Raw genomic sequence first — 27696 nt, 5'->3', positions numbered from 1 at the left:
AGACATGATGCAGTGCTTCAATATATTTTGTCTTTTTTTTTTTTTCACAGAGTAATACGCTCTATGCACGAACGCTGCTGACGTATTTCCGGTAGGATCTCAGCCAGCGTCTTTACTTCCGCATAGCGCGAAGTGTATAGCGGCACAACTTTAATAAAATTCATTTTCTCAGAAACGGAGACAACGATTTTAGAAACTGATTCGCTAGTCGGATTTCGCACGATATGAGAGAATACTCACCCTCAAAGTTGTCGATGTAGGTCGAAATATATAATTTAAAGCCCTTCTCTTTCTTACTCTTATGTGTGACAGCTAACTGCCTCACAGTGTTGTTAACATCATTCACGTCAACCGCAGGAAGTTTTTGTAAACAGCGAGTGTAATTTGCCATTATCTCCACCTAAGGCAAACCCGGCTTCTGACGCAGCACCGGATGTAACTGGGCGGGCTGAGACAAAACGCGGAAGCGATCGTGCATAGAGCCTATTCCAAAATACAATAATTTATATACACACCATCCACCGATACAGATACAATAGGAATCAGCTGTGGTTGGTCCAATTGTCCAATTGTTTTTATTGCATTTCATTTTTAGATTCGAAATATATTTCATTACAATATTACTGTAGAAATGTAGCAAATTGCTGTCACATTCAGTTTTGTATTATGTTATTGTTTTGAACATAAGTTTAACAGTTTTGAAAACAGAATGTAAGCATGTGCAAATTGGCCTGTAAACACAGAGTTTTGGCGGTTGTTGTGTCAAAGTGAGAAAAGAATTAATGTAATTTGAAAGATGTAGTCATTGAGTGCATTTTGTGCCAAAGCAATGATAAATGATCCACAGTTTAGCCCACATATACTTCTGTTGTACTCACTGTGTGAAGAGTTTTGAAAAAGTGACTTAAGTATTGAGAAATGTGTCCTAGCGACTGTAAAAAACTGTAATAAAAGAACAATAACCATCTTTAAATTAAGCATACATCTTGATAATTAAATTAACATTAAATTGCATTTGTTACATGGCTCTCTATAATAAATGATTCTGATTGGTCAATCGCAGAATTTATTCACTGTTGTCCATGACAATGGTGTATCTTGATTCATACAAATGCACTGGTGCCGTCTTGCTTTCATTTATTGATTGTATTGAAAAAATATATATTATCTTAACTGTAATATTGTTGCACCTTGTCAGGGTTTATTTTGTTTCTGATTGTACATTATCTCTTACATAACATATAATGAACAAAAAGCAAGTTACAGCACAGTGTATATCCTCCAACTATTACCGCATATGCATAATATGTCGCAACTGCATGGGGAAGAAAACAAAAATGAACTTTGATAAAAAAAATTGATTGACAAATTTATGGATGATGTAGGAATTAAACTTAGCAGCATGATTTTTCTTAATTTAAAGTGTGCATTTGTTTCCTCAACCTTGCATGCTCCGCGTTTATTGTGGCTGCGGAGACGCCCTTTGTAATTATAATACTACACATAAAAGAATATTAAATTCCATAATGCACTTTCATCATCAGATAGTTATTTTTTTTTCACCCCTATAGTCGTAAGCGGTCCGCCTTCAGACATAGTTCTCATTACGGGTTTTGTTTACACTCTCGTTCTCAGTCAGATGTTGCACACAATTGCCGTTAAACAGCCCATAAAGTAACAATATTGTGCATATTAATTGCAGCGATAAACAGTATTACTGTATGCCGGCACAAGTCTACTTCAATCAAAAGTTTTTATTTTTTTCCAAGGCTATATTTCTCCTCTCATGTCATGGCGGGCCAAATTAAAGGTCATCACGGGCCAACATTGGCTCGCGGGGCCCTGGTTTTGGCATCTCTGGTCTAGAAGTTTGGCATCTAAGCCTGAACAAAGCCATCTTACAAAGACTTTGAATATTGTGTACATGGGGAATGGCAGCTCTTTGTGTTTGTCTGGGGATATGTCTGTCTGTCTGTCTGTCTGTCTATCTGTCTGTCTGTCTGTCTGCTTGTGCGCAGGCTTTTCTGTTAATTAGGACAAGAGGCTACTGTGAGCTTTGTTCTGCTTTTATACTTTGTATTTCTGGAAAGATACACACCCACACGCATACGCACACAGATAATCAGTGCGCAAAAACAACTCTTCATCAACGGACATGAACCAGCCTACAGTATTTGTAACCACGGATGAAAAGCAGGGGTTGCGAGGGCAACAGATGGATAGAAACATGGAAGCGCGCACACACATCGAAGTGTTTGTTGTTGCATGGCCAACATTCCTTTGGGCACAGATCTGAAACTGTGCCCCTGTCCATGCTCGGGTGAATCTGACTCCAGTTAGTCCACACTGGGAGGAGGCAGAGAGCTGAGCCTGAGCCAAAGCCTCTCCTCTGCCTCTTTCAGCTCCCGCCGAATTTAATCCGGTTGGCCGAAAGCCTTCTGTTGTTACAGACAGGAAGTAGGGGGAGTCAAGGACGAGTTAGTGTCCCACCGAGACAGGTCTGGGGGACGGGTGTCTTGGAGGGAGGTGGCTGACTTCTGCTGTAAAGCAATGGATACCCTCACAAGACCTTGCTGGAGATCCTGATGGGTTTACTTTGATGGCTTTGTTTTGTTTTAGGAGATGACTGAACATGGGACATAAATTTGATCAGAACTAAACATTGCGGGGAAATGCCTTCTCTGACGTTCTGGCATACTGCCTACATAGGCAGCATAATTATGTTACCTTCTAAGATATCTTTAAGATATTTTCTCCCAAGATATGACTTTTTCATGTTTTGAATTATGTCTCATTTATTTGATCAAAAAATACAGTAAAACTGTATTATTGCATAGTATTGTTTTCTTTTTGAATATATTTTAAAATGTAATTTATTCCTGTGAAGGCAAAACTGAATTTTCAGCATCCATTACTCCAGTCTTCAGTGTCACGTGATCCTTCACAAATCAATCTAAAATGCTGATTTGCTGTTCAAGAAACATTTCTGATGATCAAAAAAATTATATATATATATATATATATATATATATATATATATATATATATATATATATATATATATATATCGTATGTACTTATATTATCAATATAAAAAAAAAAAATTGTGTATATATATATATATATATATATATATATATATATATATATATGTATGTAAGAGTTATTTGATGATTAGAAAGTTAAAAAGAACAGTGTTTATTTGAAATAGAAATCTTTTGTAGCAACATTATAAATGTCTTCATTGTCACTTTTGATCAATTTAATGCAGCCTTGGATTTTTTTTAACTAAACCCCATTTTTTTAAAAAGGTACTGTATATATAAAGTATTATCCATAAAAAAAATAGATTTTTGATTGATATTTTTTATGACACATGAGTGGGTGCCTATTTAGAGCATTCCAAATCAGTCATCTAGGAGGTTATATTTTAGATATGATGCCTTATTATAAAAAATAAAAAATAAACCCTGCTTTTGCAGGAAGTATAAGAAAGAAGGAAGGTATCAAGACATGTCTGAAATCAATGTTTCAGTAGCATCCTGTCTACTAAGATGCCTTAATTTGGTCTGGTGAAGGCAGCATAGCATGTGTCTTTCTCTGTCTACAATATCCCACAATCCTCTGCATATGATTCAGCTGTTGGTAGAAGCTTTATAAATATCATTTTTTTCATGTTGTGATACCATTTCTACTAGGAAATATTCAATGTAGTCAATACATATTAATTTGGTTATCTTTATGCTCATTTGATGTGGCCTTGTGATGCCTGGAAACTTCATACAAAAACTTTATAATAACTGACTGACTGGACAGGTTTAAGCTGATTCTTTCATTCTGTCCTTCTGTCTATCCATTCATATTTCTCTCTCCCTCAGGTAGTTGTATTTAAGAGACAGGTCAGGGACTGGCTCACTGTTTTAAAGCACTTAAAGAACTGCAGAGTGCCGCAGACACACACTGAGAGTCATTAAAACCTGCGTCTTCTCGTTAATATTGCCCAGTTCGGCTCTATTAATGAGAGCTCAATAGCGGCTGACCTTTATTAACACCATAATGAAATATCAATACTGTCTCCTCTGGTTATGCTCTGCAGAGAACAAGAGAAACAAATCAGTGTGTAATTAATCTCGCACACTTTTCATACAGAGCCGGCTGCGGGGATGGTAACGTGACACCAAGAGACCAGCTTAAACACATTTCCAGTCCTGAAGAGAATGTAAAGCGATTACACCTCAGGACAGCTGGCAGAATCTTGGCGACTTGAGAGTAGATCCAACGGGAGACGAGTTTCATCCATACAGACTCTCACACGCTTGAGTCGAGCGTTATGAGGAGCATTTCACAGCCCGACGGGCCCTGACCTCACCTCTCCCCGACACATCACTCGCTCCCTCGGGAGAGAAGGAAAGCGGAGAGGTGATAAGGGGAAGGTGAGGAGGAAAGCGACGGTGGAGGAGATGAAAGTGGATAGAGTGCAACCAGAAGTTATGATTCTCCTCATCTCCCACATACAGGAAGCTTTGGATCATCTGGGAATTACTGGGACACACACACACACACACACACACTGATCGATTCCCTAATCAGATGAGGCAGAGTGGACACGTTCTAACCCAGACCTGACACAACTAGGCAAGCGCGCGTGCACACACACACACACACACACACACACACACACACACACACACACACACACACACACACACACACACACACACACACACACACACACACACACACACACACACACACACACACACACACACACACACACACACACACACACACACAGACCACATGGCCTCTGGCAGAGACAAGAGACAGGTAATGAAAAGCAACAGCCTGGACAATCTGGCTCGAACAGATTCACAGAGCTGCTGAGACAGACATGCAGGGCTTTTAACATACACACACACACACACACACACACACACACAAACACACACACACACACACACACACACACACACACACACACACACACACACACACACACACACACACACACACACACACACACACACACACACACACACACACACACACAGAGAGAGACAAAAGATACAGCGCTGCCACTGCAGAACATTTAAGCGCTTTGATTTTATGTGATTCAAATCCGTGACCAAACATTGTGATACATCATGACATCTGACAAATGAAAAGAACATTAAACTACATTAAGTTAAATAGCACCATGGGATTTAAAGGGATAGTTCAGGAATAAATTCAAATTCCATCACTCACATCCATCATTACTAGGGCTGGGTATTGACACAAATTTCACAATTCGATTCGATTTTGATTCACAAGCTTGCGATTCGATTTCGATTACGATTCGATTCGATTCGATTCAATATTGATTATGTTGGATATCAGGTACAATACAATGCAAATTTTCTCAAGGAAAACAAATCTCTTAACCAATGCTGTAAACTATGGAGTCAGTTGTATCATTAAAATTGTTTCATTAGCCTACTATAGCCTAATATTAAAGGTAAAGATTTACTGATTTGTATACAAACAATTACACTTTTATTTATTTTTCTAATAATAAAGTTATATGAAATATAAATATTTAAATGGTGGCTGTCATAAAAACTTGCCAGATTTATTCAAACATGCATTAAATATTGAAAAACATAAAATAATCATAAAATAACATAAAATGCATATGTAATATGGTGCATATATTTAGCAAAATGCTCCTCTCTAGAGTTAATTTTTCTAGCTGACTAACGAGTTCATGGTCACTGGATATGGTTTTTCTGAGGTAAATGTGACGTTACATGACATTGTTTACAAGCTGTTTCACTGACGTCTTTCCTCGGTTGAAACAATGATTGAGCGATTCCATGTGACAACAAGGATTTCAATAAGTTATACTCTATCTTTTAACACACTTTCAGATGCTCATTCATGTTTATTTCACGCTGTAACTGGTAATATTAAGGCGGAAGAGAAGATTATGTGTGCTCGGCGCTGCTGCTTATCTTGAGCTGCGTCAGAGCGATCTCACAACACAGCGCCAAAACGGTATTTATGTTTTTGAATTTCGTAAGAAAATGGACGTAATTTGAAATCTGAGACTTTGTTTCATATCAATAGTAACAAAGCACAAAGATTATTGTGTTTATTGGATGGGATGCGCGCTACAATGTTCCATTCATTCATCAACTGAAAACAGGATGACTAATCGATTCTTGGGATTTAAGAATTCGTAAAAATGAGAATCGATTAAAATCGAGAAATCGATATTTTTTACCCAGCCCTAATCATTACTCATCCTCATGTTTCAAACTGTATGACTTGTCTTTTGTGGAACACAAAAGGAGAGGTTTATAACAGATTGTCCAAGCTGCTCTTTTCTAGTGGTCAACCTATATAGATTTTTTTTATGGTAAAAAATAAAAGTCCTTATTGGCCGAACAGAAAAATGTATCGGCTAATGCTAATAATAATAATAAAAAAATAGATATATTGGACCTTTTCCAAGCAATTTACTTAAATTTCAGTCTATTCCTCACACAAAGCAATCATATTACTTAAGAAGACTTGGAATTATAAAACTAAAATTATATATCAAAATGACTAATAATAATAAACATGAATATATTAAGAATAATAACAAATAATAATACTTACATAATAATAATTATAGTAACATTTTATAGTCCAATTCTCAATATTAACAAGTTGCTTGTTAGCATGCATATTGCTAGGATATTTTCTGTTTATTAGTACTTAAAGCACATATGTATGCTTTATTTTGCATGACTATATTCAACATTCCTTAATCCTACTTAATTCCTAAATGTAACACCTATCTCACTAACTATTAATAAGCAATAATTAGGAGTTTTTTTAGGTAAAAGTCATAGTTAATAGTTAGTAAATAGTGAGAATTGGAACTCTAATCTAAAATGTGACCATTATTATTATTATTATTATTATTATTATTAAAGAAAAACTATTGAACGAAATAAAAACATTATTATAGTAAAGGTGCATTATAAAATAAAATAAAATAAATAAAAACAGCACAACAGTAAAATTACAATACCAATATTTATGGCTGTCGTACACTGTTCATTTTCAAACATTAAACCATCAAACTTTTATTTTGTCCTTTTGGAGTTTGACAGTTCCACATTCATTGTATAGAAAGGAGCATGAAGATTCTTCCAAACTTTTCCTTTTGTGTTCCACAGAGGAAAATAAGCCATGAGGGCTGGGAAGGTCACGAGGGTGAATAAATGATTCATTTTAACTTTTATCTGCAGAATTATGCCTTTCCTAAACCCATCAAAACACACACAACCAATTCCATTAAATTCCTGTATGATATTATAGATCATGCTATTAAAGAGAAAAGAGACAGAAACGGGGAAGGCTGCTTGTAAAGTGCATAAGATGGACATATTTGCCATGAGGGGCGTAAGACAAGATGACAGTTGCAGAAAAAGGCATGCAGTGCAGAAAGACGGGGAGAGGGGCTGCTTGTTATCTGCTGTAATCAGACAGGTGATGGCGAGCAGGTTAAGAGGTGTGTAGAGGTGATGGGGTCTCGGTGTGAGAGGGTAATTGGTATTCAGACCTTATCAGATGTGTGTGACATTAAAGTGAATGTGAACTCCCACCATTGCAAGTGACTGCACCAGGCTTCTTCAACCCACTAATTACTGCATAAATATTCCAATTAGTCTACAGGTACTGATGGAGAAGGATTGCGCTCCTGATGAGAAAATTTGTGTGTGAAGGAGACAGATGGAAATGGAGAGAGGTAAATGTTAGGATGGGTATACAGTATGTGTGTGTAGACAGCTGCCCATCTCCCATGCGCCGCCTGTTGTGTACAACATTGAAATGGGGGAGCATATTCATGTAAGACCACTAATCTAAACACTAAGTGGACATACAAACAGCAATGCCTCAGTCTATTTAACAATATTACTGTTTTCCATAATCTTTGATGCATTTTTTCCCCTACTTTGTATGGTGGCCGACGTGCTGCGTCTGAAGAAAAGAAGAAAAGTTTTAAGAGAACATCTTCATCAGTTTGCAACACAGGTGCTGCAAATGCTCAACGCAACCAAAAAGTAAGGGACAAAATATGTTTTTTTCCCTCAACCCCTTAGCAAAAAAACTAACAAATACAGAACATTACTATTGTTAAATATCATTATAATTTAAAATAACTTTTCTAATTCAATAAATTAAAAAAAAGCAATTTAGTCTTCAGTGTCACATGATCCGTCAGATATCATTCTAATATGCTGATTTTCAGCTAAATAAACATTTCATTATTATCAAATGTTGAAAACAGTGCTGCTTATTGTTTTTATGGAAACCATTTTTTTTAAATTTAGCAGGATACTGTGATGAATATAAAGTTCAAAAGAACAGCATTTGTTTGAAATAAAAATGTCTTAACTGCCACTTTTGATCAATTTAATGCATCTTTTCTGAATAAAAGTTCTGAACGGTAGTGTACAGTGTATGTATAGCTCACACAAATACTAAATGCGATAGTTCTCACAAATACTAAACGGTGTCATCATTTACTCAGCCCCTTGTGGTATTACTCAACCCCATTTTGTTCCGAGCCTGTAGTAATCATTTATATTTGTGAAAATTAGAATGCTTCTACAGTTTTCTTCTTTTTTGGAGCTTGTCTTTCTAAATCACCATCCACCATCATTGTTTGGAAAACAGAAGCTTTAACATTCTGTCCAACGAAAGCATCTTTTGTGTTTCATGGAAGAAAAAGTTATGCGGGTTTGGAACGACATGAGGGTGAGTAAATAATGACAGAATTTCCATTTTTGGGTGAACTGTTCCTTTCAGTCTCGTCCAACAACGTCTTCGCTGATGGAGAATGTGATGTTGAAAATCTTCCAAATGTTCCATTTGCGATTTGGCTTTGTAAACACATAAGACTGTCCTAGTTCTAATTAGAGAGCACAGGTGGAAGAGAGCGTTAGATTAATGAGGGTCGTTCTCTGGTCCTGAGAGGAGGACAGTTTACCAGCCTGCAGTGTTCACCACGACCCACATTCATGCTCCAGAAGAGACCTTCTCAGTCTGTCTTAGTCATTGGATTAGCAGGAGTCATTGCTCCAGGTATATACTTATGATAACTTGTCAGAGAAAAAATAGCAAATCTAGAGATGACAGCAAAAGTCATCTAACGCGCATGAGGGGTAGAGAACTTTATGCGCCAAGTGAAACAAGATGCCAAAGGAATAATGATGATGGCTGTAATAGAACTGTAGTGCAAAAACGCCCTTAAGCAAGGGGAAATCGTAGCTAATTTGAATAAAACTCCACCAACAGTGATTTGATACAAGCCACTAATGTTCATGAGGTAATTTAATAACAGTACAACAACAACTGCTTTAATTGTTTGAATTATTATTAATAATATTAAAAGTAAACCCGGAGGCTCTTATAAACTGTCCCTTCGTCCAGACGACCTTCTTTTATATATAGCAAACCCCGTTTTATCGTTACCACCAATCCTCTAATTTTTCTGAATTATTTGGCAAATTCTCTGGTTACAAATTGAATCTTCAAAAGAGCGAATTGTTCCCTATTAATGTAGCAGCTGAGACGCTTTCCTGACATCCTTTCCCCTTTATGTGGGCTCAGGAAGGATTCAGAAATCTAGGAGTATTTATCACACCCATTCTCATTAACAAGTATTTTTTTGTCACTCTAAATCAGACAACTAACTCTTTTTTGTGGGGTGGCAAATGTGCATGGATAAGGCGAAAGGTTCTCAAACTCCCAAAGTCCAAACGGTGCCTTGCTTTACCAAATTTTCAACAGTATTACTGGGCCTGTAATATCAATAAGCTTTTGTATTGGACCAACTCCTCAAGAGTTCCTGAACACCCTGTTTGTGCCCGAATGGAATTGTCAGCCTCAAAATTCTCTCTTCATTCGATAATTTACTCTCAGCTTCCTATAAATAGTAAAAATGTCTCAGGCACTTTAGTAGTAGCCAATACTCTTAAAGTTCAATTTAGGAAGCATTTTGGGTTAATCAGACCATCAGCTCTGGCTTCCATATAGTGAACCATTTATCTTTTCTACCATCATGTTCTGATCCAGTTTTTCGTGACTGGTCTTCTAGGGGTCTCAGTACCATTAAGGACCTTTATGATAAAGGAATATATTTTATCCTTTTCAGAATTGTCAGAAAGTTTTTAGCTTCCTACAACGCATCATTTCCCAAGTTTCCTAATCTACTTTACTGGCACTAAAGTGCATCTGATAATAGCTAATCTCACGATGATGATGATGATAATAAAATTAATGCCTATTGTTAATATTAATGCCTATTGTTAATATTATGACTATAATAAAATTGAAGTATTCATTTTCTAGCCAATAATTTTGGCACTTAAGTGTAACTGATAACAACAACATCAGCAATAATAATAAGCATTCCTATTATTATTGTTGTTGTTACTATTACTATTATAAAATAAAGGTATTTATATAGCAAATAATCCTGGCAGTAAAGTGTAATTAATAATGACTACACTTGAATAATCATCATCATCACCATCATCATCAATTATACTTGACAAACAGCAATATTTGTCATATAATTAATACTTCTAAGAAACCGGTCTCCAGATACTACAACTAGAGATGTTTGAATATTTTAATATGACGCTAATGAGAATGAGACTGGAATCTGTGGCGAGAAAGCAAGGGATCACGTAGGAAGGAAGGAGAGATAAAGTGGAAGTTGAAAGACTTCCCCGTAGGTCCGCTTAAGCATTCTGGGATAAATTGAATGGACCTCTGAATGACCCTGCTCATTAGTGGAGCAGAGGGAGGTTAAGGAGGAGCACACAACTGTGTGTGCGCTTATGTTTGTTAGAGAGAGAGAGTGTGTGTGTGTGTGTGTGTGTGTGTGTGTGGTGTGTGTGTGTGTGTGTGTGTGTGTGTGTGTGTGTGTGTGTGTGTGGTGTGTGTGTGTGTGTGTGTGTGTGTGTGTGTGTGTGTGTGTGTGTGTGGTGTGTGTGTGTGTGTGTGTGTGTGTGTGTGTGTGTGTGTGTGTGTGTGTGTGTGTGTGTGCAAGATAGAGAGAGGGATTAATGAAGAGGTTAAGGTGGGGAACACGTCTGGTGGGAAGGGTCAGGCTCTGATACTCAGATGAGTTATGGGAAAGCTGTTCCCATGACCCACAGAGTTCATTTGTGTGGGTATGTGAGTGTATGCAAGTATTGAAAATGAAGTCAACTGCATTCTAAAGCAGACACACTAAGAAGACTCCAGTGATTAGATGAATTAATTCTATGAGGGGCTGGAAATAATAAGTATAACAAGACTCGAGAGCATGTACATAACTCTGTTGTGCAACAGAGGACAAGCTAGAAAACACAGAAATGTAACAGAGGCTGAATCTAAATTTGCATACACACTACCAGGGGAATCAAGCAAATACTTTTAAATCAGTATGAAATAATGCCACACGCCAAGATCAATTTTGAGGATAATAAAAGTAGTTTTTTGTCGTAGCATCGTTTTTAATCATGTTGTTCTAAACCTGTATGATTTTGAGGAACTGGTGAAAAAGATTAAATGCAAGTAAACCAGTGGTTATTGAGGGAACATCAAAAATAAATACCATGTCAGTTTACATCTTGATTTTGTGTGTTTATTTTTATAATTTTAATTTAGATTTAAATTATATTATTTTAATATATTACTAATAATGTATTAATTTAAATACATTTAAGTCATCTTATGGACCCACTACATTTCCAGGTAACTAAAAAATGTTCGAAAAAACGTTTTGCTAATGTTCTCATTAAGTTATGAAAACATTATTTCAGAATGTTCTCTGAAAATTCAAACTATCCAGTTTTTTATAAATGTTTTATAAACTTTTGTCTTGGTTGTGTGAATATTCCATTTTATAATTTTACAAACATTGTGTGAATGTTACTTTCAAAGTTCCCCTGTTGTCAATCATTCTATCCCTTAAAACTAAACTTTGATCACCAAAATGATATTTAAAGTTTATTTAATCTTAAAAAAAAATCTTGAATTCTTTTTTTGTCTTGCCTTAAAATAGCATGAATGTAACTCTACATCCTTGCCTCATTTAGTATACGCCATTCTATGAATATGCAAATTAGCCCCGCCTCCACTCACTCACACCAGCTCAAAGATCCACTCGTTGATGATCACACGTTGATGGTGTATGGTGAAAGGTTTGTAATGTCAAGAACACCAGCGATTTCAAACCACATTTTTGAGAATGTCTTTGGTTCACTGCAGTTTTAAGGAGAAAATACTCATCAATAGCGTTGACTTATGAATTTAAACATGGTTTGTCTTAAAGCATATTAAAAACACCACATAGACATATGTGATTAAAAGCTTGATTTTCTTTGAACATTCTTAAACAAGTAGTAGCATAAAACAATTTAAGAATAACATCCAACTAAAACAAGAAAAATGTTTTTGTGCTTACATTTTGAGAACATTATTAAAGAACGGATACCTTTGAAAGAGCGTTATATTAATGTTACTGGAGGAACGTTCGTTCATGTATATAACTTTGAGAGAACCTTGCCAGAATGTTAGCTGAAGGTCTGAGAACATTCCCTATTAGCTGGGTTAGAACCCACTGACTACGTAGGACAGTATGCCAACTGAAATTCAGCCACGATAATTGCAGCGTTTTCAGCATCCAAGTCATTGAAGCTGTAGCTGCTGTCCTGCTCTGATGGGGTGTTCTGGGAGGGCAGGCAGATATCTGCTCTTCAACTCGAAAAGGTCACAGACAGCTCGAAGGACAGGCTGATCATTAAGTTGATTCTAAAAGCACTGTTTGTAAAAGTGCAAGAGTGTCTCTTCAAAATGTTGTTCACAGGAGATTAGGGACCATCCACACCAAGTATGCTCAGACACACCATAGCTGAGAAGTCATTTTGTCAGAATGATGTCAAAAAAAGTGAGGCCAAGACAAACAATCTTGGAATGGTATGCTAGCACACACATTCGTACACTCAAATCCATTAACAGGTGAGAATGCCAAACCCATTACACACTAATCAACAGTAAGCGGGCTCTTGGAAGGATTCTTGCTTTTACATGTACGTCAAAAGATGAGACTAACCTCTCTGTCGATGCCTGAAGCGATGGTGCTGATCTCTCCTGTGGCTCCGTTAATGGTAAACATGTTAGGAATGGGGATGTGAGGCGTCTGGCTCAGGATGCGATAGTGCACCAGCCCGTTCGCCGTGGTGCTGTCGTCGGCGTCAAAGGCCGTAACCTGCATTACAGAAGTGCCTGCAGAGGAAGAGAGGTAAACAAGCGTGAATCATAACACCAGCGCATGCATAATCGCTCAGTTTCTGTCACAAAGCAGCTGTGCTTCTTTGTCCGAGGCGCTAAGAAAAAACGCGCACAAGCGGTGGCTATTTGATCGGTGATTAAAAAATTTGTGTGCTGCTCCCGGTGTCAGAGCAATGTCCAAACGTCACATCTGATTACGCGGTCTTTCTCACCTAAGCTGTCACCTCTTCATCATCCCTGATTCTGCTCTCCATACAAAATCTGCTCGGTTAATGAGGGTCTGTCTGCCTCTCTCACCTCCATCACATTCGTTATCAATCAGTCCTGTGAGGGCAGTGTCAAACTCGAAACAAAATTACTGATAAAAATGTCGGTTGAAGTTTTTATTATTTGAAGTTTTTTTTTTAATAGGCTTATTTGTTATTATTTGAAGTTTCCCCTCTATTTCCAATTTAAAGGACTTTTTGATGACTTTTTTTGTCAACAATGAAGACAAGACAAACAAGACACATTATGGTCAACTAAACAAATGTACCTGTCAGCAAAAATATGATTAAAAAAATGTAATAATAGAAATAATACTAATAATATATTCATATTGAGTTTATTTACTTTTGTACTACATAGTAAAACTTATGTTTAATATTTATTTGAATATGAAAAACTCAATATTTAATTAAAATTAAAATGTTAAATTAATGATACGTATATTAATAATTAATTAAATACATTATACATGTATAAATTATTAGTTATATGATAATGTTCATATATATATATATATATATATATATTAGGGGTGTAACGGTTCACAAAATTCACGGTTCGGTTCGATACGACACAGTGGTGTCACGGTTCGGTTCGATACGATATAGCAAAATGAAAAACGCCAGAGAAATGTCCTATTTATTAAAAGAAAAATTATTTTTAAATAAGTGTGAGTTTTCCTAAATCTTGAAACTTTTAGGTTTATAAATGGGGGTAATCTTTGAAGGATGAAAAAATTAAGTTTTGGTCATCTTATTAAAAATAACATTTAAATATGACAATTTTTGAGTTTCGAAGTGCTGGAAAAAGATGTGTGATGTACTTGAAAGCATTTCACTATTTCTGCCACACTTTCATGGTTACTGTTAGTGTTACTACATTAAATCCATGGTGAATGTTGCAAATTCAAATGCTTTGTTTACTGGATCTCTCAGCGCTGTGTAACAGTGTCGCTTGATCAAGATCAGTTCGCGCTGCACTGATGTTGATGGTCCGAAGTCCGAACTGATAAACGATCCGTGAAGCACAAAATAATGAGTAGCGCAGCTTCGTTCTGCTTTCATTACGTTTGCCATTTGATGTTGCGCAACGTTGTGATGGTGGATTTTGGTCAGCGGGAAAAATGGTCCAACGAATCGTTCGGTTTGTAATGCGTACCGATTACCGAACCGAAAGCCTTGTACCGTGTTTATATTTTCATTATTTTGGGCATAATCATCAACTAAAATTAAATTTCCATTGTTTGCTTAAATGCCATTGCAGTCAGAGTGGAACAGTTTAAAATGAATACTTATGTCTTGGCTAAAAAAATAAAAAAAATAAAAAAATAAAAAAATAATGTGTGCCAAGTTCAAAAGCCTCTTCTCTTGCCTCTATTTGTTCTAAGTCGCATGTTTAAAAACAGCAATCAACAGTGTGAGATGTGTTTGCGTGAGTGTGAGGCGTCAGGTGCCGGATGATGCGGCTGGGGGTCCGTCTGGCCTTTAGTCCCCAAAACATGTTTATCGATTCCTGAGAGCTTGTCTCACACCATCTCAAATGTGAGTGAGCAATTAGGGGCCTCCAAATAGAGGAAACAGAGGATAAACCCCCTTGCAACGTGGGCAAAATGTCACCCTGTCATTCCGTGTTAATGTCATTCTGTCGCTCCTGTGTTCCCGTCACTTCTGTCATTTAATATTAATGGCCCCGCTGACCCACAAGCCGGTCCGAGGGGAGCGGCCGCACGCTTAGCATTGCGCGAGACATCACGCGTTCGCAGGTTTCTCCAGCCCAGCTGTAATTGTGCGGATATAGTGTCATCATTTTGTGACAACACACCTACGAGGGGATAATTGTGGCTGAGAGTTCTATTTCAAAGTTCATTAAGTTTCAGAGCAGAATCTGTCACTACGCCCCATGAGAAAGAGGAAAAGGAAGAAATGAGCAAAGGGAGAAGAAAAACAATTAAGCCCTCTTCTGATAGGGCTACATCAATTTTTGAACAACCAGAAAGTGAGCGAGCACATGCGGAGGGATGAAGAAGACAAAAGAGTTGCATGTCAACTCTGTCGCCTTCAATTTTCAATGAGTGCCATTCTGTAACGGGATTAAATGCTCTTTATGTGTAAAAGTGAGAGAGATGACCATGCAGGAAACAGTTAACCCCTGGGCCTTTTCAATTGCTTTTTAATTTGAAAACTAATTCAATGCTGTAATTGCTTTTCGACTTAAACCACTGAAGCTCAAAATTCCTCCTTTCATTAGACGCATGCTGGTCGGCAGCCTCTCTCTTTCACAGGTATATAAGAAATTGGGGAGTCATTAGTTTTAACAAGTTTAACATAACCAGCCTGGGAATGGAAACCGACCCTTGCAGCGCCGGCTCGGTTAAAAGCAACTTATCCTTTCCAATCTTTTCCCATTTCAAGGCTGTCTGATGTGAAAATAAGTATTCTTCTCGAACCCGAATACTCAAAATCCATCTCACCGCCACTCTGTCGCAATTATCATTTGTTTACTGTACGGCTGGATCACAACATGCTTACATTGAAAATACGACATAAAAGCTCTCTATACATGGCTGTCCATCCGAGACAAGCTGCTAGCCAGACATAACCAGTCCTCCAAGCTGTTATCACTCCGTTTTCCACTGCATATTACACACAGCACTGTCTCACACCACCCTCACGGTGAGCCTTTCAAAGCAAATCTGTTTTGTCAGGGCCGTAGCCATATGGAGTCCTTTGAGGACTATGAAGAGGCAAATGACTTTTCCTGCAAAAAAGAGCCAGAGGCAGACGCCTACTTTAAGTCCATTAAACTGATTGAAACATTCCTCTCTCCTCTCAGCACTCGCTTTTGCTCTCTCTTCTTCTCTCTCGTGCACGGACGTCAGGGCCTAATTAACCCCTATAGCCAGCTGTCTGAGACTGAGCGTTGACTAGCATCCTATCATCCACAGTTAGCAGATTTCCTTATCGGTTGTGTGAGCTGGAAGTGTGAAAACTACATTTTCTAACCGTGCCGCTCTTTTGGTGTGGCTTGTTTTTATCTGCAACAGACAGCGAAAATATTCCCTTGTCGCTAGTTATTTACGCTGGAGAACAGAAAGGAAAGTAAACAAGGATACATGTGACTAAAATATGAGACAGGATCATTGTTGATTTTTGAGGCCAGTAAAATGCAAAACAACAGAATAATTTGGAGATGGTAGGAAAAAAGAGAGAAAAGAAATCAGTTCAACGGATAATTGGCTAGAGCATTTCCTCAAGCTCGCAAACATGAGTTTTCTGAACAGTATCATTGCGTGGTGCAGCTGACTTTTTGGCATACAAATTTTCTACAGGGTATTAAGGAAAAAAAAGTGAAAATTATGGTTAATGAAAAGCACAGGAAAACGTTCTATGTCTTTGAGAATGTGAGAACAGCGAAGCAGCCTTAACTGCTTCATAGATTGTCACTAAAACAGGATAATTCCGAAAAAATGTTTTTTATTGATTTTGCTGGACTGTAAATACTCTGTTCCTCCTTACAGAATACTAAACTTGTATACACTGCAAACATCCATTCCACAATATCATACCACATCACTTTATATGAACCAAAATATATTTCTCTCAGAATACACTGATCCCATACAGTCACTAAGCCTATGTTCTGTTATGGTGTTGTAATATTATCTCTCAATTTCCATATATTGTGCTGCAACACATTTTACTATCAAAATCAAAAGTATTTTAGAGAAAATAGTTAAATGGAGACAAAATGTAGGATAGAACATCTGCCTAAAAATAATCTTGAAAGAAAATGGGAAAACATGCACCAATTTTGTTTTGTAATAACTACCGATTTCTGATAGTCGCTTACTTGTCAACTACTCGAGTACTCGTGGTTTATGTTACTGTTAAAAACAAGAACATAAAAAAGAATAGTTTGTCAACACGTGTTTATTAATTGACAACCCAATGTTTCTAACAATTACATCTCTTATATGTATTGTAAAAAACATAACAAATTGTGTAAAGAAAGACAAGCGGTTGAGGTAGTCGACTACCCTACTAGTCTATGCAAGCCTTAGTAATACATAAATAAATAAATAAACAAAATTGGTGAATCTCATTCAATTTTCTTTGGAATTTATCTTTCAAAATAAGACCAGAAACATGAATTAAGAAAGTTGACAGGATCAACATTGAAATTTAAAATAGTTTTATGTAAAATTACCTCCAGGATCTGTAAGAGAACCACTATTTAATTTCCACACCTACACACATTTTTTAATGAAAATAAAAGCTGAATTGACTTGACATGAAGCGCAAAATACTTTTTACTACACTTTTTTGTTTGCAGTCATGCTAATACTTCAGCACTCATGTTAAAAAAGGCTAGATTCACACTAAACAGTTTAATTTGATCCAGGTCTGAATCAGCGATGAATTGGATTAAACTTAAATTGGATCAGTCTTCTAAATGCCCAGTAATTGGGTGATTACTTGTGTTTAGGCAGCAACAAACACAATTCAATTACTCTATGTGTCTACACCTCCAAATAGGTATTTCGTTGGCACTGAAATCAGTAATGTATCATTTAAAGTTGGATCCCTCAGTTGAATTGATCTGATAAGTTCACATACATCTGTGGCTGGTGATAAGGACACTTCCCTGCATGCTCCTCTTTGAACGTGGCCTGTAGTGCAGGGGGCTGATGGAAAATCCGCTGTAATACTTCAGAGACACTCTGATATGAGCATCTGTTTGGTCTAAGCTTCCCTTGGTGAGTTAAACTGATAAACATGTTCCTTCAACGTTCACTTTTAAAATATACAAAACATCTTCTGTGATTAAATCCTTGTGATCACAGAAGATCAACGGGCAATATTGGCATTGCCATTTTCAAGGCAATGAAATTAACTGCGGTCTCACGAGGGACGAGAGCGGAGTTTAGCTTGAATTCGCCAGGACTTCATATATTTAATTCACATAAAACATGGAGGATGTCAGCATGGACAGCAGAGGGATAATGGAACAGCCTGCAAAACGTCCGTTTTCCATGGATAATTTACAGTGCTTGTTTGCTGTGGAGCAGACCCACGCTCTACTGAAGGGAAACAGAAAATATTGTGCTGCTCTTTTTTCTCTTTGTTTATGAATTCCCATGAGAATCAAGTTTTCTTTGAGGGGAGCTCAACAAAATAAAGACTAAAGTTTTGTCCTCAGAGGCAAGCTATTTGGGCCGTAACATTACAAAAGTTAGACCCAATCTGAATCATAGTCTATGCTTTTGCTGCTCAGCCAGTCGACTCTGATGCCTAACAAACCGAAGAGGTGGAGAATAAAGGAAGAATCTGAACCTGTGTTTGTTAAGACACAATGGGAACGCTGGTTCAAAGAGCACAGAGAAGCGTTCACAGAAAGGGGGGATTCACATGGGGTATTCAATTAATCATCAAGGGAAAGCATTAGATTCCCTTCTTGAATTACTACATGATAATAATAATCTGACACATACCCCCTAATCTCATACTGCATCTTAAAAACAACGATCAGCGCATATATCCTGTTATTGTCCGCTGTGCACACAAATCCATAATCAACATTTGAACATATCATTCATTAGTTTTCATTCATCGTTTTCCACCATTGAGCCAAACGGTTCTTAGAATGGTACGGAATGGTTCCAGTTATATTTCCACTTGAGATCGGTTAGGCACGGCACAATAATACGGTTCTCGAGTCATAATTCTGTGAAATATAACGGTGCTGTTAGAGTGCGTGCAGTGACCTCGCCTCTCAGGATTGGTCATTTGTCTGGCTACTAGTTTCTCTGTAGCTGGGCAAGCGCACTATTTGAGCGACATAAACACAAGTTAAGTATATATGAGTTATTATATATATATATATACACATTATATATATATATATATATATATATATACATTATATATATATATATATATATACACATCATTGCATATATCATAATATAACAGCATAACTTAATATATTAAAATAACAATCTTAATAATAATATTAATAACATGAACTAATACTGAAAAAAAAGTAAAAAAATAAAATAATACAACATTATATATATGATGTGTGTGTGTGATCTCAAAATATTATAACCAAATAATATTACAAAAAATAGAATGTATATTAAACCTCCATATGAAATGATGCCATATGCTGGTGATGATGATTTCAGTCAATTTAATTACCAGCATAGGAATTCATGTAATTCATCATTACCTTATATAAAGTTCTATAATTTTTTCTATCATTCTAGATGGAGCGGGCTGATAGGTCTTTAACTCAACCTGCTTGCAATCACATCATTATCTATAGGGTACAGATGATTGGTTCCTGCTCTATCAGTAACCAATGAGCTCGCATACTCAACCTTAAAATGCTTGGATAGCATTTGCTTAGCAGTGCAGCACACTTTCAGAAACCCTCCACCTTCCCCAGCTCCACCTGTATAGATCTGCTGGGGGTAATTCTCGTACGCTATATTGTACAGCAGCAGCATGTCTTACTTTCTCACAGCATTGTGTCGGATATGTATTGACAGTAGCAATTCCTGTACTTGTTCTGCAGCTGCAGTAGCAACAATAACCTACAGCAGCAGCAGCGTAGCAGATCTATTCCACCAAGACCAAACTTATCAACACTGTCATACCCATTACCATGCCAAACAATCCGAGAGCTGTCATGACATAAATGCTTTTCCTTGATGGCATAAGAAATGAAATTATAAACTGAAAAAATCATCACAACTTTGTCATCATCACGAATATAATTGTTGCCATGACCTTTATTGTGGATACTTACCAGGTTTGGACCATTCAGCGACTGATCCGTTGTAGACCTGATTCTTGAACTCGGGTCTGTTATCATTCATGTCAATGACATAGATGAACAGATCAATAGGAGGCTCCATTTGGTTCCCATTAATATCCACTGCATGGGCTCTGAGCTGTGGACGAGACAACAATAAAAGCACATTAATTAACAATTCATAATTCACCCAGAACTTCACCGCTGCAGAGGCTTCTATGGAAAGCACAGCACTGATATTAAATCAGATTTAAGAAACTCAGAGGCACTGAATGGAAATTACATTCATATTTCATACATGTTAGATACGGGATCCATTGGGACGGTGTTGCCTTGTTCCTATCTGAAATCCATGAGTTATAATTCAGAAGACTTTCAGAGGAAGAGAGTGTGAGATGTTTAGCTTCACAAAAAAGATAAAGAAAATAAATAAATATATATATAGGCCTATTTTGGTTAGATCTCTGAAAGAGTGTGCGAGGAAAGATAAAGCTTTCTTTAATTCAGATAAAAAAAACACTTAAAAACAACAAAAAAGTTTTTTAGTGATAGAGCATTCCCAGGGGAAACAGGATTAGGAAACGAAAAACAAAAGAGCAAGAGATAGCTCAAGAAATAGACCGAGAGTGAAAAAAGAGAGAGATAGAGGAAAGGTTTAAGGATGGATTAACTTCAAATTCTCTTCTTAGAATTTATACACTACAGAATTACATGTGCACGCACTAAATAAAACTATTATCCTAAAATCCCTCACCAGAATTACATCCCAAATAAGAGGGTTGCATTGCTCCATACACCATACACAGGAACATCGAGATTCTATATGCATTTCTGCAGTAATACGACACCTGCCGCCAAAAGCTCTCATTTAATATTGCCCCGAGACGACAGGTTTTTGTTGTGCACGGCAAAACTAACTGTCAAGTGAACAAATAAATAAAGACGCACAACAGGAAAATCTGTTTCCTCAGCTGCTGTGCTTAGCATTCTGCAAGGGTTGGCTGTGTGTGTGTGTGTGTGTGTGTGTGTGTGTGTGTGTGTGTGTGTGTGTGTGTGTGAGAGAGAGAGAGAGAGAGAGAGAGAGAGAGAGAGAGAGAGAGAGAGAGAGAGAGAGAGAGAGAGAGAGAGTGTGAGCATGTAGATATGTGTGAGATTGTCTGTTGTTAGTGGTTGAGACACTGCATCTTTGATCTGTCGACCCACGAGAGCGTGCTGACTGCAAATGTGTGGCTTAATGGCATTATTAACATGCTAGCTGACAGAACTGAAACATTAGACAGCGACAGAGAGAGATGGGCAGAGAAACAGAGAATCCTCCTCTACTTCTTTATCCCTTTGTTTATTTTCTTCTCTTGCCACTGTCAAAGCCACCAGCTCTTAAATTCTGCAACACACTCTAGTGGTGGGAGACTTGTGGGCAGTGAAAAAAAAAAAACTATTGGAAACTCACAAAATGAGGGAAAACTAGAGATAGAGGGTCAGTGTCATGCCTGCAGCACATTCACCATGGTCATTTTTAGCATAGGGCAGTGTTTCCTAAGCTTTTTTAGTGTTATATACCCCACAGCACGCCTTCATCATTATCATTAATATTATCAAAGTGATCATTATTACAAAGACTCACTTTTCAGAGTGATTTAAAAAAATAATAATAATAATACTTTAATTAAGAAAGGATGCATTAAATTGATCAAAAGTGATGGTAAACACATTTATAATGTTACAAAAATACTATTGTGAACTTTCTATTAATCAGAATCCCCCCCAAAAATGTATCACCGTCTCAAAAGAGCAAAAGATAGCGCAAGAAAGAGCCCGAGAGCGAAAAAAGGGAGGGATAGAGGAAAGGTTTAAGGCTGGATTAGCTCCAAAATTCTCTTCTTGGAATTTATTCACTACAGATTTACATGTGCACACACTAAATAAAACTATTATCCCCCTCACCAGAATTAAATCTGTCTGCACTAGAACAACCAGAGTTAGTGGTATTTGTGACCAGATATCAGATATCAGGTATCATATGGATACTCATATTATAGTGAGTAACGGAGGGGCTGCATAAGTAAACCGGTGCTGCACAACACCCAAGGGGCCACTTAACCTTACCAGTGCTCATACGCCTATCGTCCTGACTCACTGACTGCAAGCAGTTTCTAAGTGAACGTAAACATGCATTTACACTCATGCACACAGAATCATAAACATTAGCTCTCTATCAAACCCTAGTGAGTTGTCACCCAGACAAAAAAAACAAAAACAAATACAAACCATACTAATCATCAATGAATACATAAAAAGTAAACATAATACATGAATGAGTAAAAGAATGAATAAATAAACAAAAACGAAATATAAAACATGGTGTCATTTTTATATTAATAATTTAACCTAAATAAATATATGAACAAAAATAATTCATTTGTAAATATTTAAGTTTGAAATATACAAAATACAGTAAAAATCGTGATATTGTAAAATATCAAAATATCTGCAATTTTCAGCAGCTATTACTATCAAATGATTCTTCTGAAATTATTCAAATTAATACTCGCAAAAATTGATCAAAACTTACCGTAAAGTGTGATTGACATTCATTTTTCTTAGTTTAGCTTTCATGGACTTTTAGTTGGTATTCATTAGTTCCCGTTTTCCTTCATTTCCGCTCCTGCTAACCCTTTGCTGTCATGGTTACCTTATGATTTGTCATTCTGTTTAGGTGTGTGTACCGTTATCTTTGGTATTTAAGTTCATGTGTTTTTCGTGTTATCCGGTCTCGTCTATCCCTACGAGAGTAGATATGCTAATGTTAAGTGGTACTTTTCTGCCTTATTTTGGATCGGTAACGCTTCATTTTACAGTCCTGTTTCCCATGTACATACTATGTACTTATTATAGTAATTACAATAACTGGGTAATAACTGGGTAATAACTAGGTACTAACCCTGAACCTACCCCTAAACCAACCATAAACCCATGTACTTACCTCATATTACCCAGTACTTTCTAGGTAAAAACCAAGCGTGCCGCACAAGCCCTGAAAAGTGAAGCCAAAGCGTCTCGATCGCCCCCCGGTGACCGGTCCTAGTATAGCTCATAAACCCCGCCTCCCCATGTTATTCAATGGGACGTGAGACCAACTAAACAATTAAATTACAGTTCACATATCTATTTTCCAAAGATAGTTTCTGTCATTTACTGTAGATTTCATCACGCCGATGTAATTTCAAATGTTTGTTTTTAAAATAAGTTTGTATAAAACAACTATAAAAACGGCGCTGTGGCGTACATGATTGACAGCTGTGATTGACAGGTTCTCTGTGCAAAGTAGTCACTGAAACAGCAACAAAAATTTTTTCGGGATCTTTGGAGGACTGAGGAGATGGGAGCTTTAAATTTAATATCTACATTTCTATAATTGATTATTTCACACCGACATAATGGGTTGATCTGCAGCAGAGGCTCGTGCTTACGATTGATTCAGTGAGAGTGAGGGCGGGACCAGAGCGGGACGTTGATTTCGCGGCTTTACTTCCTGCTCACTACTGCGCATGTCTGGTCCCGAAATCGCAACTGAGCAGACTCAAGTCCCAAGATGTCAGCGCCATATCTGGACAATGACGGCTTCACTTCAAGCAAATGGAAGAGAACGAAGGGGCGTCGTCCATCTTTTTTTATAGTCTATGGTAAATACACTGTAAGTACTGTATTGTAAAATGAAGCGTTTCCTTTGGATCTACCGGTGGATTATCATTAAAGACTATCTTTAAACCGTATTCTTCATCTTCGTCTGCCTTGTCTACCACAAACTGTGACAAAGACATTCATAGTGATACAAAGACTTCTATGTCAAATAAATAGTTCTTTCTATCATCAAAAAAATGATAAAAAAAGTGTCACACTGACAATAATAACCTTTATTAATAATTGAGCACCAATAATAATTGATACAAATTGAGCACCAAATCAGATTCTGAAGGATCATGTGACACTGAAGACTGGAGTAATGGCTGCTGAAAATTCAGCTTTGACATCACAGGAATAAATAAATTGTATTATTTTAAATTCTACTGTAATACTATTTTATAATAGTGCAGCTTTTACAGATTTTTTTTTTATCAAATATGCGCATAAGAAATGGTGATAAGAGACTTCTTTCAAAAATATTTAAAAAAATTATCGACCCTAAACTTTTGACCAGTAGAGTATATATTATAAATATTATACACATTATATGTTAAATATATTATTTATTTTGCTTTTCACTGAGCATGTCACAATGCATTCTGGCATTGCCTTCTCCATTATGCAGTTCAATCTTTGTTTTAGGTCCGAACAAGGTATCTTAAGAGACAGCATAATTCAGTTACCTACCTTTTGGGGCGGCCTACAGTATCATTCCTCCATGGGCAGGTTTCTATGTTTAGAAAATGTATGCACTCGCACACACACAGCCGCTAACCTAACCACCGCGGGTGCTGACTTATTCAGATATGCAGACACACTTACGCACACACCTGGTGAGACAAGCCTAGCCGTAATTTAGACTGATAGGTAGACGCACGGTGCCACATCATCTACTGCTCAATGGACCGGAGAGTTAAGAGAAAAGAGAAGGAGTGAGAGAGAAAGGGAGGCATAAGTCAAAAGTAGGAGCCTCAAACAGAGAAGACCTCGTTTTATAGCATCTAAATATATACTAAGGGCCTATTGACACTTCCTGCAAAACAGCTGAGATAAAGAGGCAGTTATAATTGTAAGGAACAACTGTGAGAATCAAGAGCAATGTGTTGTGTTAGGAGAGTGTGAGTGAATGACAGTCGGGGGAAGATGTGGCAGAGGGAAGGCTGGCTGGCAGCCGTGCTTGTGACAGAGGTGGGGTGACAGGCAGAAACATAAGGGGGCAGGGTCGCTGTTTGATTTGATTCCCCAGTTGAGTTTAAGCATTGGGAGTTGCATACTCATCATTTGTGACAATTCAACACTATTTCATTCCTGTTCTCTCTCTCTCTCTCTCTCTCTCTCTCTCTCTCTCTCTCTCTCTCTCTCTCTCTCTCTCCCACTCTCACTCATCTGCACGTTGCTACTGAACCTTCGTCTAATTGACAGTTTGACTAACTGAAAAAAAACCTGACGTGTCAAAGCAATTATTTTCTTTGTCTCTAGCTTTTCTTCTTCACATTATTCATAAAAAAGAGCCACAAATTCAGAAGAATAGCAGGAACAAAAACAAAACAAAAAAGCACTCTTAACAAGCGATGCCAGCCAGCAGGTCCGAAACGATTTGGTTTTTAATGCATTGAAAGCAGTTTGAATAGACTTAATTGTACAATGAAACATGAATTTTAAGATTTCTGCAAACTTTGCTTAACAAGGAGTAGTTTTACTAAGTATGTAGTTTTGTCTCTAACATATAAGCTGACAAGGCAACTGCTCTTGTTTTTGATGGCTACAGCTTTCTGGAACCAATCAGGTTGGCAATCAAGTCAGATCTCTGAGTTTGTGGGTCTGATTAAAAAAGTGATCCTGAACAGCCAGATCAATAGTTTATAAAAAAAAAATATACATTTATATTCATTCTAAACTGGAGTTTATATACTCTCACCTTAAGGATTATTAGGAACACCTGTTCAATTTCTCATTAATGCAATTATCTAATCAACCAATCACATGGCAGTTGCTTCAATGCATTTAGGGGTGTGGTCCTGGTCAAGACAATCTCCTGGGTAGGGTTGCACCAGCCGTTGGTAAGTTCTTTCTTAAATTGGAACGTAAAGTCCACACTAGAGGCTTAGTAACTACTAGCTAGTTTGTAACTAACTCTGTACTATATTCCGTTGCACCATTTGTTCGTAAGGCAGAACGTAGCTAGTAGGTCATAAGCTCTCTGTAAAGTAATGCGTAGTCGCATAATATGACGTTTAGCCTCGATGAACCAGTAGCAGCCTTCAAATACATGAGCAGAAGTTGTGTTGAATTGCAGTGAATTTCAGTTTATCCTTCATTCTAACTTCTTTTGCCTCACGTTGCTAACGGTAAAAATACATTTCCATTAAATACGATACTTGATCATGAATAACATAAGTGTCTTTATATGCAAATAACATTCAGAAACTATATTTGAAATGAAATAAGGATCAATAAATAAATATTGATATAAAAAACATAAGATATCAGTACGTTTATGGATTATGACTGATATTTGACATGCACAACATGGACCGATGCACACAGCGGCGCCGTTTAGGACGGGTTGGTGTTAAAGAGCCGCTAACAAAGTTATCTTTTCACATAATGTTCTCTCTCTTAAAATGTAAGCGAGTGTAAATGTCAGCATTATCATATATGTCTAAAGAATTGAAGTCTGTCAGGTAAAAGAAGAGCTTATTGATGCATTTTATTCTGTCTGATATTTTATTCCAACCGTTACTCCTGATCGGAGGCTGCCGTAAATATTTAGTTGGAACGTAGAGTTACGTTTAAACTAAGTTTAATGGTGCAACATAAAAATATTTAGTAGTTCGTAAGTTGTAACTAAGTTCTCATTTACGTCAAAACTAGGCTAAGTTGTAACTTACGCACAGCTGGTGCAACCGGCCCCTGAACTCCAAACTGAATGTCAGAATGGGAAAGAAAGGTGATCTAAGCAATGAGCATGGCATGGTTGTTGGTGCCAGACGGGCCGGTCTGAGTATTTCACAATCTGCTCAGTTACTGGGATTTTCACGCACAACCATTTCTAGGGTTTACAAAGAATGGTGTGAAAAGGGAAAAACATCCAGTATGTGGCAGTTCTGTGGGTGAAAATGCCTTGCTAGAGGTCAGAGGAGAATGGGCCGACTGATTCAAGCTGATAGAAGAGCAACTTTGACTGAAATAACCACTCGTTACAACCGAGGTATGCAGCAAAGCATTTGTGAAGCCACAACACGCACAACCTTGAGGCGGATGGGCTACAACAGCAGAAGACCCCACCAGGTACCACTCATCTCCACTACAAATAGGAAAAAGAGGCTACAATTTGCAAGAGCTCACCAAAATTGGACAGTTGAAGACTGGAAAAATGTTGCCTGGTCTAATGAGTCTCGATTTCTGTTGAGACATTCAGATGGTAGAGTCAGAATTTGGCGTAAACAGAATGAGAACATGGATCCATCATGCCTTGTTACCACTGTGCAGGCTGGTGGTGGTGGTGTAATGGTGTGGGGGATATTTTCTTGGCACACTTTAGGCCCCTTAGTGCGAATGGGGCATCGTTTAAATGCCACGGCCTACCTAAGCATTGTT

The 27696-nt window shown here is 37.4% G+C and overlaps 1 protein-coding gene across 2 annotated transcripts in view; it reads right to left on the bottom strand.

The window, feature by feature from the left end:
• Window positions 1-27696, bottom strand: part of cdh4 (cadherin 4, type 1, R-cadherin (retinal)) — a 299509-nt gene that overhangs the window by 24512 nt on the left and 247301 nt on the right. For both annotated transcript variants that reach the window (XM_077203296.1, XM_077203297.1), the window contains exons 7-8: window positions 20407-20551; window positions 13148-13320 (exon numbers count right to left, since the gene is read on the bottom strand). In XM_077203296.1, the coding sequence (XP_077059411.1) occupies window positions 13148-13320; window positions 20407-20551 (318 nt within the window). The remainder of the gene's footprint in view (window positions 1-13147; window positions 13321-20406; window positions 20552-27696) is intronic.

Source organism: Siphateles boraxobius, unplaced genomic scaffold (assembly GCF_051911475.1).
Source record: "Siphateles boraxobius isolate OS27281-9 unplaced genomic scaffold, OSU_SipBor_1 5, whole genome shotgun sequence".
Taxonomy (NCBI): Eukaryota; Metazoa; Chordata; class Actinopteri; order Cypriniformes; family Leuciscidae; genus Siphateles; species Siphateles boraxobius.
The sequence above is the reverse complement of the archived record's forward strand: the minus strand, read 5'-3'. Positions and strand labels throughout refer to the sequence as shown.